We start from the raw sequence: 14,109 nt of genomic DNA on the forward strand, positions 1-14,109 counted from the left end.
ATATAAAATAATATAATATCAACCTTGTTAATGTTAACATTTTTGTTTTCAACTAAATAAATATTAATTATTAATGTAGATAAATCTATGTGATAATCAATATTTAATTTGATTTTAAACATGTCACTAGAAATCTAATTACATATGTAGAATCAAATTATATTTCTATTGATGAGTGCTGCACTGGGGTGCCTCAGTCTGCAGGGAGAAAAGCGATACCTAGGAGAGGGTCCACTATGCTCACTTCTTCCTGGGGGAGAACATCCCACACACTCTTTTCATGGCCCCCAGCACCTCCTTGTTCCTCAGGCTGTAGATGATAGGATTGAGCATGGGGGTGAGGATGGTGTAGAAGACAGCCAGGTTCTTATCTTCTTCTGGTGATCGGACCTTCTTGGGACGGAGATAAGTGTAGACAAAAGGAGCATAATAAAATGTCACCACAGTTAAATGTGTGGAGCACGTGGTGAAGGCCTTTCTTCTCCCCTCTTTTGAGTGCATGTGGAAGACAGAAAAAATGACTCGTCCATAGGACAAAGTGATGCCAAGGAAAGGAAGAAGGAGAATCAGGACTGCACTAAAAAAAATCACATACTCATAGACCGAGGTGTCCGTACAGACAAGAAGCAACATGGCTGGGATGTCACAGTAGAAGTGACTGATGGTCCTGGACCGGCAATATGGAAGATGAAGAGCATACACAGTGTGGACTAGGCCATTGAGGGAACCTAGTGTCCAGGACCCAAGGATCATCTTCACACACATTCTTTTGCTCATATATATGTGATAATGGAGGGGGTGACAGATGGCCACAAAGCGGTCATAGGCCATGGAGGCCAGGAGTAAGCCTTCAGAACATGCCATGGTGACAAAGAAGAAGCTTTGTACACCACAGCCCAGGAAGGAGATACTTGTCTGGCCAGAGAGGAAGTTATATGTCATCTTGGGGACTGTGGTAGAGATGTACATCAGGTCCATGAGGGAGAGCTGGCTGAGGAGAAAGTACATGGGGGTGTGGAGCCGCGGGTCCAAGAAGATGAGGGCAGTCATCCCTGAGTTCCCCAAACAAGCGAGAACAAACACAAAGATGATCAGGAGCAAGAGAAGTAGGCCAGTTTGGTTTGGGGGTAACAGCCCCAACAAAATAAAATCATTTGAAGTTTGGTTCCATTTCTCCATGAAAACCTAGTTCCTCAAATTCCTGGAAAGTATGTAAAAAATAAAAAGTGAACATTAAACATGTATTGAAACAGTAAAATAGAATAAAAATGAATTGCCTTTATTAGTGTTTGTTTAGAATTATTTGTTGCTTTTCTTTTCAATCTGTACCTTTTTCTTGAATTGATTCTAAGACCGGAATAGAATGTTCCTGCCCCAGTTCTCTCTGGTAACCATCTCAGCACATCCTGGACACATACATGGTCTTGGAATACAAAGTCTATTCCAGACACAGGATACCCAGTGAGGTAGCTGGAGCCTTCCTGCCTGATAACTCCCAGCAGGAGCATTCCTAGGACTATGCATCAGGCTCAGCCCCAGAGGAATGACATTAAAATAATATACAAGACTTTTGTTCTAGTTTTCACAGCAGCAAACATAAGTTCTGTGGTGATGGATTTACAACACTGGTTTTGATAATAGAAACACACACTCAGGATCCTGCTTTCCCACCTCCCCAGCTCAGCACTTGTGTTCACCACAGACATATCCTGTGGGGCGCAGAAGTGCCCTGTGTGCTTGAGTCTGCATCCTCAGTGACCTCGCCTCCTCCACACCTTAGTGCTTGCTCTCCCCTCCCCACTGGCACTGCTGCAGCTGAGTAAGCCAGGGTCTTCTCCCAGAGCTTTGCTGTTCACCTCCTAAAAGGAAGCTGTTTGGCTGGTCCTAGAAGTGGGTCACCATCCAAAGCATTGTTCTTGTCCTGTGAAGGTACTGTGTATCCTATACAACCCACCATGATCATATTATATTCTCTGAGTTTTGTCTCCTCTCTGTTGAGGTTTCTAATTTCTAAAATTCTAAAAACAAACAAAAAAAAATAAATAAAATTCTAAAAACACATGTTTTTTCTTTGTGCAAGCAAATATCACATAAAAAAGACATAAAAATAATATAGAACACTTTCATTTTAGTTTTCACAGCAGCAAACATAACTACTGTGGTGGTGGATTTACAACACTGGTTTTGATAATGGAAACCCTCAGAGGCTTTTTCTGTGAATTAGTATGATAATTCAACTAATGAAATTTGAGAAGACAATTTTTTTTACATAAATTTGTAGTATATGTGCATTAAAAGCAGGACATGAGAACTGTTTGTGGTACTTTTCCACTTCTTTTTATCCTCCAGGTTTAATTTTGTTGTTAATACCAGGAACTGAACACACATTATGCTCTAAGTTTATCTTAAATGGTCCCATCATTTATATTGAGACCTATTTTTACATTTACATTTGCATGTACAAAGAGTCTAGAGTATCATAAAAAGTTTGATTTTGGTTGCTACATTCATTATCTTTTTTCTTAAGTTGAAAACTTTCATGCTGTCAGACAATGGATGATATCATTTACTCCAGTACCCCATTCATCTCTAATTAAATTTTAGGATCTGGGAAACTGGAGTTACATATGAGGGTCTATTTCCATGGATGACCAGCAAATTTCTTTATTGGGTATTGGACCTTATTTAATGTGCCAGAATTTCTTGAAACCCCACTCTCTTGGTTACACTAAAACCTGGGGAGCACTGCTTCCATGACAACAAGTGTATCAGGATGATGGTCTCCCTTTGTCATTTTACTGGGCATACTGCTCAAATACTTAGAGTTGAAAGAAATAACCTTCACTTGACAGAACCCAACACAAATCTCTGCAGCAAGTGTAGGTGGCTGAGTTCATTTTGCAAAAGTTATATGAAAGCAATAATAATTAATACAATGAGACTTAATGTCCTTAAAAAGGAGTTACAGATAATCAGCCCATGACCAATAAGCCAATTGTTTGTCTGAGCCTCAGCTAACTCACTCCCATCAACCACACCTGAGATCTGTGATGATGCAATTAACTGAGCACTGTGTTTAGCACAGAGTAGGTCTCCCTCCCTTTTCTTCTCTTTTCAATGGAGAAGACTCAGAAATTCACACCTTAAGTGGAGAAGACCCAGTGAAATGAAGATCACACTCCCAGAAAGCAGCATATTCTGGAATTTTAACAGGTTTACACCAATTAATTTTACATTTAAACTGACTCCTGTGTTTTACAATTTGTTATGGCATGGCCTATTCTTTCTGCAAAATAAATGTTTCCTTATGATAAGAAAACCTCCAAAACATCTTCTTAGTTAAAGCTAACCCAAATCAACTTAGTACAGTGATAGTGTTTTGACTTACATCATCTGAAATCTGGGACTGGGTTTTGAGAGAAGTAGTTGTTTTTATTTACAACATTCCCACCCAATAGTTCATTGAGTTCTTTAAAATGTTTAAACCCCAAGCTGTGCTCACACTCTGCCAGGCTAAGCAACTAGTGCTCAGACTGAGCAGCTGGCCCTGATCTCACCCAGCTCTCCTGATGTGAGGAGCCAAAGGCACCAGGAGGGAGTTCTCAGAACACACTCAGTGCCCAGGGCTCCCACCTCTAGTATTCTCTTATGCTGAACTCTCAGAGCTCCTCACCTTGGGAGCTGCTTCCTTATTGCTTTGCTCAGTCATCTCCCTCTGCTCTTCCCTTGTTCCAGTAAAACAGACTCAAACATGCCACACTTACTTCTGGAGAGTGGGACAGAAGGATGAACTGCTGCCTCTGATGCACAGAACCTTCCTCCTTCAAGCCTTACATGTCCTTCTTCCTCTAATGGATCCCCAGGGTCCAAGCCCATGGGAGAGAAACTTGGTCATTTCACCTGACTTTGCTAGCTTCAAGGTGAACTTGGTTGAAGTGTGGAATAAATCAGCCAACCCACTCAGCTGCTGCTCTCTCTTGCTTCCGAGAATTAGTCTCAAGAAGGATGAGCTCAGTCATTCCAGAACAGGATGAGGAGCTGTAGGGGTGTTAAGTCATGTCTACCAAATCCTCTTGTTTTGTAAGTTAAAACCTGAGGATCAGCAAGAATCAGTGTTGAGATGGGTGATATCAGCAATAGTAGAGAGAACAATTATCTTCTACAGTCTAGTCACTTTCTAAAAAATGTGAGTAAATTAAATTATTTTGCAACAAAATACTCTCTTACAAATGCAGAAAGATAATTAACTGATTTTTGAGAATATTAATGAAGACAGAAATTCTCCAGAAACATTCCTATGAATGTGGTAATTACTCTTACAGATGTCAAAGTAGAAAAAAAAAATTATTCTAATGAGCACTCTTTGTTTCATCTGTACAAGATTCCAGAAGAGTCACTTTACAGTGCTGTCAACTCTAGGTACCTGAGGGTCATGCACAATAATTCCTCTTGCTGGTGGCCGGATAAAGCTGCAACCAGTTTTCTTAAGGACTGCCTCTGGACCTACAGAGTCCATAATCTAAAGCTTCCTGATAAAACTGACCTGATTCCTGGTTCACTCTACAAGGTCAGGACCCTTAGGATATCTCAGGTGGAGAAGAAAAAAAGCAATTTCAATTTCTGCAAAGCATGGTAGAGAGTGGTGAGGATCTTAGAGGAAGACATTTACTTGTTTATGTGTTAAATATTTAAATATCTATCAGTTCATTCTAGTTAGAGGCTTCAAAGTACAATCAGATTTCTTAGAAAAAATTCCTGCAAGCCAACCTAGGAGTCTCTAATGGAAAATTACCACTCTTGCTGCATCTATACAGTCAATTAGACCAAATTTAATAACACCACACTCACTTTGGAATGGTCTTTCTTTGAGAAGCATTTTGATCCAAGAGAGCAGTTTGTAGGGAGAACATCTGTGCTTCAATGGAGCTGCATTACCTGGACTCTGAGAACTCTCTCCCCCTTGATCCCCAGTGCCTATCTTAGGACCCTGTATGTTCTTGAGTACATATTTAAATCTCTGTGATTCACTTATTCATCCCAATGATGATGATGATGCCTTTGATAAATCTATACTTTATCAATATATGAATCACTAAAATCAGGCATTTGCAGTATCCCATTTTTATCTCTAATTAAAAGTAGAAGATTAGAGGTCTATGCAATGAAATGAGGCACTGTGTCTCAAAATGTAGAAACACATCCTTCATTTTGAAGCAGGCAGTACTTAAGAATATTAATCCTTATGTAGAATGTGTGCATCCTCAGCTTGATCTACAGAGTAATAAACTTATTCAGGTGCTTCTCTGTCAAAATATTCTCTGAGTAAGGACAATTTTCTATTGGAAATAACACAAATTCTCAGGTTGTCAGAACTATTTTTCACGAAGATATTTATGATCTGATCAAGTTCAAGGTAAGCGACAATAAAGCCAGGTGTACAGGAAGCAAGAAGTTGTTCAAATAAGCACTACACACAAGAATAATATCGATTGTGCTTCTCCTTTCCCAGAACAATAAATCAGGACAATATTGACTGTCTCATGGCAAGTTTGTCCTTGGCACACAGATATAAAACACAAATTAAAGAGGTTTATAGTGTCAGTTGAGTTACTAATTTCAAATACTCTTTTTAACCTGCTAATAACTAAACAATTTAAGCTCTTTATATAAGTTATACAGAATAGTGTCTTTGTAATCCACTGGCCTCTAATTAATTCAGAATTACATTTACAAAAATAATTTTCTCTCCTCAAGTTTTCTTTGCAAATTATCAGCAGCCTACTGTCATGGAATATCAATTGCTACATACAGACTCAGGATTCTGCCTTAATTTTACTAAAATACATTGGGGGAATAAGATTTGAAAATGTTCAGCTTATTAAATGTTTTGGCTTTAAGGTGGAGGTGAGATACTAAGATAAAGTGTGCATCTTACCACCTTTGAGTGTTCAGTTCTGTTGTGTCTCAAGGGCATTCATGGTGAGCACAGCCATCAGCACCAGCCATGCCCAGAGGATTTTCATCAGCCCAAAGTGGAACTGCACCTAATAAACCGTACCTCCCCCTCTCTCCTTTGTCCCAGCCCCTGGTTACAACCTCTACCTGTCTCCATGAATGTGATGACTGCGTATTTCATGGAGTGAATTCATTCAATACCTGTCCTTTTGTAACTGGCTTATTTCACAGACTACACAGCCATCAGCGTTTGTCCTTGTTGCAGTACTTGTTAGCACACACTTCTCTCTAACCCTGAATGGCTTCCGCTGTGTGTGGACACCACAATCTGTTCATTGTTTCTCTTGTGAGTGGACATAGCTTACACAGAGCAGTTTCACAACCTGCCTTGGTTTCTCTGATACACCACAGAATTGGAATCACTGAGTCATTTACTAATGATAGACTTACTATGTTAAGATTCACTCTGCTGTTTTCCACAAGGGCAATATCACTTCAAATAGCCATACAGCCATACAAAGTTTCCAACTTCTCACACCCTTCTCAGAACATGTATTCTGCTTTGTTTCTCGAATGTGTGAAAGGGTGTCTGATTGTGAGTTTCATGGGCATTTCTCTAGTAATCCTTGATGGTGAGCATTTTTAATGTGCTTATTACCCATTTGTGTGTCTTCTTGGGTGAAACCAAAGCCTGTTTGGGTTCTTTGCTCACTCTCTGATCGACGCTGTCTAAGGTGTGGGTGTTGTGTCTTCTGCATTTCACTTCTTACTCGGTGCTAGAAATCGCTCCCTGTGCTGCGTGCTGCATTCTCACTGACTCTGTTATTTTTCCTTGTGTTATTTGTTCTTCTGGCGTCATATCCACCAAATCACTGTGAAGGACAGCACATTAAGTTTGCCTTTATGCTTTTATTCAACACTTTTTAGCTTCCACATATTGATCTTTAACCCATTTGGACTTGTTTTTTTTTTCCTATATGGTATAAGGTAAATATGAAGATTCAGTATTTTCAAAATAATAACCAATCTTCCCATCAAATTTTATAGAAAAGACTTTCCTTCCCACGTAGATGTTCTTGGATCCCTTTACAATGATAATTTGGTCACGTATGGGAGGGTTTATTTCTTGGCTCTACTATTTTCCACTGGCCTAAATATCTACCCATATGCCACAACACACTGAAAATTTAGCGGTTAGCAACTCTTGAGATCAGGAAGTTTCAGTGTTGAAATATTATGCTCCTGCTGCCCTAACTGCCATCATCTGAACCCAGTCCCAACCCTGTGTCTCAAGAGGGTGCAGTGAAACCATGAGCTTCTCCAAGAACTGTGTTTGTGTTCATGAAAAGGAAAAACTAATATCTCTGTCAACAGTTTGCTTGAGAGTAAGTGTGTGAGTCCTGCTTCTGAACTAAACGGTAAGCAATGCTGCCACCAGCTTAGCCCCTCAGCTTTCATGCATGCCTAGATAAAATCATTTAAAATTTCAACATGGCAATAGCACAGCCATAAAACATAAACTTGGCCCTTCTATTTTGAAGAAGGGGGTGGATGAATATGTAGCATGCTCGGAAACTGCCCTGGGAAGGGTAGAATCAGAGGATAAGAAAGGAAGAACATTATGTAAACCTGGGTACTGGTGAGAATGTGCTATGGTGGGAAGGTTTGTGTTCTCTCCCAAACAAACATGCCACAATCCTAACCCCAATGTAATGTTATAGGAGGTAGAATGTGTGGAAGGTGACTATTCAGTCATAAAGCTCAGGTGTCATAAATGGAATCAGTACTTTTGGAATATAGCTCAGTGGGAGCTGGTTCACCCTCCACCATGTGAGGATGCAGCAAGAAAGCACCATGTTTAACAAGGACACAGCCCTTACCATGCACTGAATCTGCAGCCCTCATGATAGTGGGCTTCATAGCGTCCAGGGCCATGAGAAATTGATTTACATTGCTTCTATGCTCCCTACCTTAGGAAGTCATGTTATCACAGCTTGAATGCACTAAGGTACAACCTCTGCTGTTCATCTCGATTGCTGTCCTTGGAAAGAAGCTGAAGGATACTGAATTCAGCAGAAGTGCTGAGTGCAAGCCCTGTTCTCATTCCAGGCACTTAATAATGGAGGGATCCAGGAGCCTGGCCACTGTTCTCTGAAACACCGTGGCCTTGGGAAATTTATGCATCTCTCTGAACTTAGTTTAGTGGAAAGAAAACTGGAGGGAATGTGTTCTATAATGTCAGTAATGGGCTCCATGAGGCCCTTCTTGCCAATGTGGAAGCTGAGCTTGCAAAAGAGACAGACAGATCAACTCCTGGAATGTCCAGCTAAGGTACAGCTGAGATGCCAGAAGGACTATTCTGGAAACTGTCTCAGAAGGCCAAGCCCTTTGCTTTGAGACTCTAATTCTGTTCTTAGCATCGTTTGATGCAATTGCTGACATTATATTTAGAGTAATTTTACAATTTGCTGCTGGACTCATTTTTCAAAGTTTGCCAGGTTCCTGAATAACTCCTGAAGATTCCTCTTCTTAATAAACCCTCAACCTTTACTGTGTTCCCCAGACACCATAACATACACTGTTCATGAATCAGTATCCTGCAGTGCAATCCTATTTGTATTCTCAAATAGAAATCCTTTGTTAGAGATTCAACTATTTTTTTAATTGATTTTTACGCTGACATCCCTACAAAGCTCAGAGACAAAGTAAGTTTTCATGCCACTAACTCTTTACTGTCTGTAAATATGGAGAACTCCAAGACAATCAGAAATGACTTTCTGAAATCTTTTACCCTTCTAGGTCCTCTGGTTCAGGAAAATAATATGTTAATGCCACTGTCATGTAACTGTACCCAGGAGTTCTTCTTACCTGGAATTTCCTGACATTAGCCTGTGTCATGTAGAAGGAGTTAGCAGTGTTAACATTTCCCTAACTTCTACCACATTAACAGATTCTACTCAAAGTGGTCTTGACTGTTGGACCCCGATGCCTCTTGGGGAAAATTATCCAGTTCCTCTTCACCTCACAGTACCCCATTTCCTATGGCTTATGCATCATTTCAGTCATTTGTAAAACAACTGTAAATCTATAGTCTTTATATTTTGTTTCATGTTATTCATTTTTTCACCTCCCACTATGACAGGAAGATTTTATAGCACCTGGTGTCTCTTTAGATGATTTTTTAATGCACAGTGTATGTATATACATTTTATCATATATTAATTTAGGAGAATTTGATTTAGGAAAAAAACAAATGAGTACTTTTTTCCTATCTTCTTTTGAAGGAAGATTATCTTTCTCTTCACAATGTGGTTCAGCAGTGTGATAATGTGGACTGTAGTAATGATTAATTTTTTGTTATATGATTTACCTCAACACTACAACTCATTTTATTACTTCTCTTTAAAGTCTGGAAGAATAGCAGGTACTTCCTACAGTAGATGCTTTTGCAGTCACTAATACTGAGTGCTTGCATCATTTGAGGTGACACAGTGCGCATACAAGTGTCCTGTAAATTGGAGGCCATAGGCATTTGGGCCTAAAACTGAACCCTTCAATATCATTGCTTCATATCTAAATGATTATACAATTTTTTTTCATTTACTCCTAAATATTTAAAGATGAGATCATCCTCCTCCGTCACTATTATCCTTCTCTTAACTTTCCATAGGATTTCTGAGTTATGTGCAATCTGACATTTGCATCTGATTGTCTCAGCCCTGGTTCTTAAACAAAAGGGAATTAAAAAAGGAATCCTTGCTGAAAAAGAAAAGAAAAACATTGAAAATATCTGGTGGCCCACAAAATCTTCAGACACACAGAGGAATCAGGCTGAATGTGTACATCAAAAACAATGCCAAGCACATGCATGAGATAGAATTCATAGAAGTTATCACCTGTCACACCTCAGCTAGATGTGCTGACTCACTCTAGGACTGTCAGGTCAAGGGACCTCAAGACAGCTCATAAGCCCAGGTTTGGGGAAATCGGCCAGGACATGGGATGGAGAGTTACCTTTAGGAAAGAGCTGGGCTTGTGGCTGATGGCTTATGGAATTGACAGGCAGACGGATAAGAAAGGATGGGACACAGTGATACCTGCAGACACAGGCTGCCTGTGAGGCTGGGGAGGGACAGCCATGCACCTGAGAGAGGCACACTGTGTTGACTCCCCAGATGGTAGGAAAGAAGACCCCAAAGAGCTGCTCAGAAGAGCCAGTGGTGATAAGAGCCAAGATGCTTCTCCTACTGAAGTTAAGGATCAAGGCCTGTAATGCATCAAAAAATTTTTAAAAGACAATGAAAAAAAAGTATAGTATCAAAGAAAGAATGTTTTTTCCATATTATGTGCAATGAGAATAATTAGAGATGTAATAATGTTGGACCCTAGGGGCCACTTGAAGTTCATTTTTTCTACAAGCATTTAAGCTAAAATTAAAAGAAAACAAGTGGCTTTTTCAAAAGAGTTCAGAGTAGAATTCTTTATCCCAAATAAAGGAACATAGAACATTAAGGCACATCAGTTCCTAAAGGAGAAGAGTGCAAGTCACCAAGAGGTCCTATTGTCCATAGACAAAGGCAAATATGACCTTGGGATATTTGAAATACATTAAGTGCAAGTTGGTATGGGTTCTAAAACTCCCACAAGGCTGTGCAAATTTAGAATGAAAATAAGGTATTCAGGCACAGTAATAATTCATGTCAAACATATAAAAATTATACTTGTCAACATGAGAACAAATATTTTATTAATATTAGTATATGAAAAAAGAAATGTATACTATATAGTACAATATAAGATTAATTTGTTAGTAGTAGCATTAACAAAAACATTTTCTCTCTAACACATGTAATAATTATTATATTTATACATTATAATCAATGTATCATCTAATTAATTTTACTGATGAATATCTCAATAGAAATCTACTTATATGTGTGGATCATATTATACATCTATAGGTCAGCAGTGCTTGAGAGAGTTACAATCTGTGTCAAAAGAGGCAATCCAGAGAAGCATGGACAGCCATGATCATTTTTTCCTGGAGGAGAGTATCCCCCATACTCTGCTCATGGCCCCCAGGACTTCCTTATTCCTCAGGCTGTAGACAATGGGATTGAGCATGGGGGTGAGGATGGTGTAGAAGACAGCCAGGTTCTTATCTTCTGTGGGTGAGCAGACACTCTTGGGCCGGAGATAAGTGTAGACAAAAGGTGTGTAGTAAAATATCACCACAGTTAAATGTGTGGAGCACGTGGTGAAGGCCTTTTTTCTCCCCTCTTTTGAGCGCATGTGGAAGACAGCAAAAAGGACCCGTCCATAGGAGGCCGTGATGCCAAGGAAAGGAAGGAGGAGAAACAGGACTGCACTCACAAACAGCATGTACTCATAGACCGAGGTGTCCATACAGACCAGAGGCATCATGGATGGGATCTCACATAAGAAATGATTGATGGCCCTAGACCTGCAATAAGGAAGATGAAGGGCATAGGTGGTATATGCCAGAGAGTGAATGGACCCCAGTATCCAGGTTCCTATGATCATCTTCAAACACATGATTTTACTCATGCGGACAGGATAGTGGAGGGGGTGGCAGATGGCCACAAAGCGGTCATAGGCCATAGAGGCCAGGATTAAGCCTTCAGAACATGCAATGTTTATAAAGAAGAACATTTGCACACCACACCCCAGGAAGGAGATGCTATTGTGGCCAGACAGGAAGTTGTATACCATCTTAGGGACAGTGGTGGAGATGTACATCAGGTCCATGAGGGAGAGCTGGCTGAGGAGAAAGTACATGGGGGTGTGGAGCCGGGGGTCCAAAAAGATGAGGGCAGTTATTCCGGAGTTCCCCACCAAGGCAAGAACAAATGCAAATATGATAAGGAACAAGAGAAGTGGGCCAGTTTGGTTTGGGGGTAATAGACCCAACAAAATAAAATCCTTTGAAGTTTCGTTCCATTTATCCATGAACACACACTTCTTTAATTCTTTGAGATGTAAACAAAATAAAAACTAAGAACTAACCTGAAGAAAATAGAAGAGGAAAATAAAAAGAATCATCTTTGTTAGTGTTTGTTTAGAAAGAATTGTATTTCTCCAACAGTAGCTTTTGTTGAATTTAAGACCTAAACTCAATGTTCCTGCCCAGTTCTGTCTGGTAACCATCTCAGCAAGTCATAGACAAATGTAAGGTCTTAAGATATAAACTCAAGTACCACTTGTGTCAAACCCAATGAGGTACCTGGAGCCTTCCTGCCTGCTGACTCCTAGCAGGAGCATTCCTAGGACTATGCACCAGGCTCAGCCCTGGAGGAAGCCAGGATCCTGCTTTCCCAGCTCCCCAACTCAGCACTCAGGTTCACCACAGACATGGCCTGTGGGGCACAGAAGTGCCCTGTGTGCTTGAGTCTGCGTCCTCAGTGACCTCGCCTCCTCCACACCTTTAGTGCCTGCTCTCCCCTCCCCACTGGCACTACTGCAGCTGAGTAAGCCAGGGTCTTCTCCCAGAGCTGTGCTGCTCACCTCCTAAACAGAAGCTGCTCTGCTGGCCCTCAAAGTGGGCCACCATCCAAAAGTTCTTGAAGGTAAACTTGTTGTGTGTCCTGTGAGATTCACCCCAATTTAAATGTGTTCTGGATAGTGGCTCTTCCCTGACGACATTCTATTGTTGATGCCCTACAAACTCTAAAACAAACAAAGTAAGTCATGCATGTTTTTATTCTTCATATAAGCAAATAACAAATGACAATAGTGACAAATCAAATAACGTGCAAAGTAGTTTTCACCCTGATTTTTTTATTTCCTCTTTTAGTTATACATGCAGAGTTTAATTTGACTCATTTATACAAACATGGATTGTATCTTCTTCTATCCAGGATCCCAGTCTTGTGATTGTACATGAAGTTGGGTCTCATGTGGTGTATTCTGATGTGAACATAGCAGCCTTAGGTCAGATTCATTCCAAGTCTTTCCCATTCCCTTCCACTCCCTTGTCTTGGCTCACCATTGTGTAACCACTGGTCTTTTATCCTTCCCCTGTCCTCTTGTTGTGTGTTAGCACCCATGTATCAGAGATAACATTCAACTTCTGGTTTGGGGGGATTGCCCTTATTTCACTTAGCATGATAGACTCCAGTTCCATCCATTTACTGGCAAAACTCACCCTGTTTTTCAAAGCAGCAGTTAAAACTATCATGGTAATAGACATGTAGCATAGGTATAGATAAAGGAGAAACACACTTACAGATATTCTTATTTCTATAGGAATCTTTAAATGCCCTAATTTTGTTAATTATTCTTTATATTACATAATTTATTATAATGTATCCATAGCCCAAATTCTATAAATTCAGGCATTTGTGTCCTCATTTGAAACATATATACAATAGACTTCATTGATGTGAATAATAATATTTTCAAATTAAGTTATGCTGCATATCAGACTATGAGCCTGTGTGCCTACATTGTATTTTTAAGCATTTAGTCATCCATTGGAAAATGTCTTACTCTGTACAGAACAATTTGTTCAATTCAATTTGTATTAGTCTTGATCTCTTTAGAGATCATGCCTAATTACATGTTTGAGACGAGGTAAGAGCACATGAATCTTGGGCACATGAATCTTTATCTCCCTGTACTTGTAGTTTAGTTCTTACCCAGTACAGGCAGCAGGGTGGATCTTATGCTGAGCTGTGCAAGTAGGAAGCATGTGAGCAGTGGTTCCTTAGGAATTATAGCTAAAGTGTTTGTAATTCTCATCTTCAGAGTTGATCATTAAAGTAAAAGTTGTTAATCATTTAGAGTGAAAATCAAAGTTAGATAAAATGAGCAAAATTCCCTTCCTAAATAATATTGTCTTCATTTTTGTGCCCATGCCTTTACTTGGGAATTTATAACTGTAATTTCACTCTAAATAACCTCTCTTTTATCCTGAGTCATCCCAGTTCAGGAAATTAGTTTTTCTATCATTCATTCTCCCAAATATGGAGAAATTATGATTTATATTTACAGTCTATGTTTTTTACTTCTTTATTTATCTAGACTTGGTATGAGATTATCGACTTCATATCTTTGTGTTTTTCCATCTTACAGAAATACCAATGCCACATTATGTCCCAGGTATTAATTGTATAAGCAATTTGCATTATTAAT

General features: G+C 39.7%; 2 protein-coding genes across 2 annotated transcripts; both read right to left on the reverse strand.

The window, feature by feature from the left end:
- Positions 1-240: 240 nt before the first annotated feature.
- On the reverse strand, positions 241-1,179 carry LOC139705643 (olfactory receptor 2L13-like). The gene has a single exon (XM_071611795.1). It carries the CDS (start codon positions 1,177-1,179, stop codon positions 241-243), a length of 939 nt encoding a protein of 312 aa, XP_071467896.1.
- Positions 1,180-10,986: 9,807 nt separating this feature from the next.
- Positions 10,987-11,925, reverse strand: LOC139705875 (olfactory receptor 2L13-like). Its single transcript, XM_071612771.1, has one exon. It carries the CDS (start codon positions 11,923-11,925, stop codon positions 10,987-10,989), a length of 939 nt encoding a protein of 312 aa, XP_071468872.1.
- Positions 11,926-14,109: the final 2,184 nt, after the last annotated feature.

The sequence above is a fragment of the Marmota flaviventris genome, chromosome 5 (assembly GCF_047511675.1).
Source record: "Marmota flaviventris isolate mMarFla1 chromosome 5, mMarFla1.hap1, whole genome shotgun sequence".
NCBI lineage: Eukaryota > Metazoa > Chordata > Mammalia > Rodentia > Sciuridae > Marmota > Marmota flaviventris.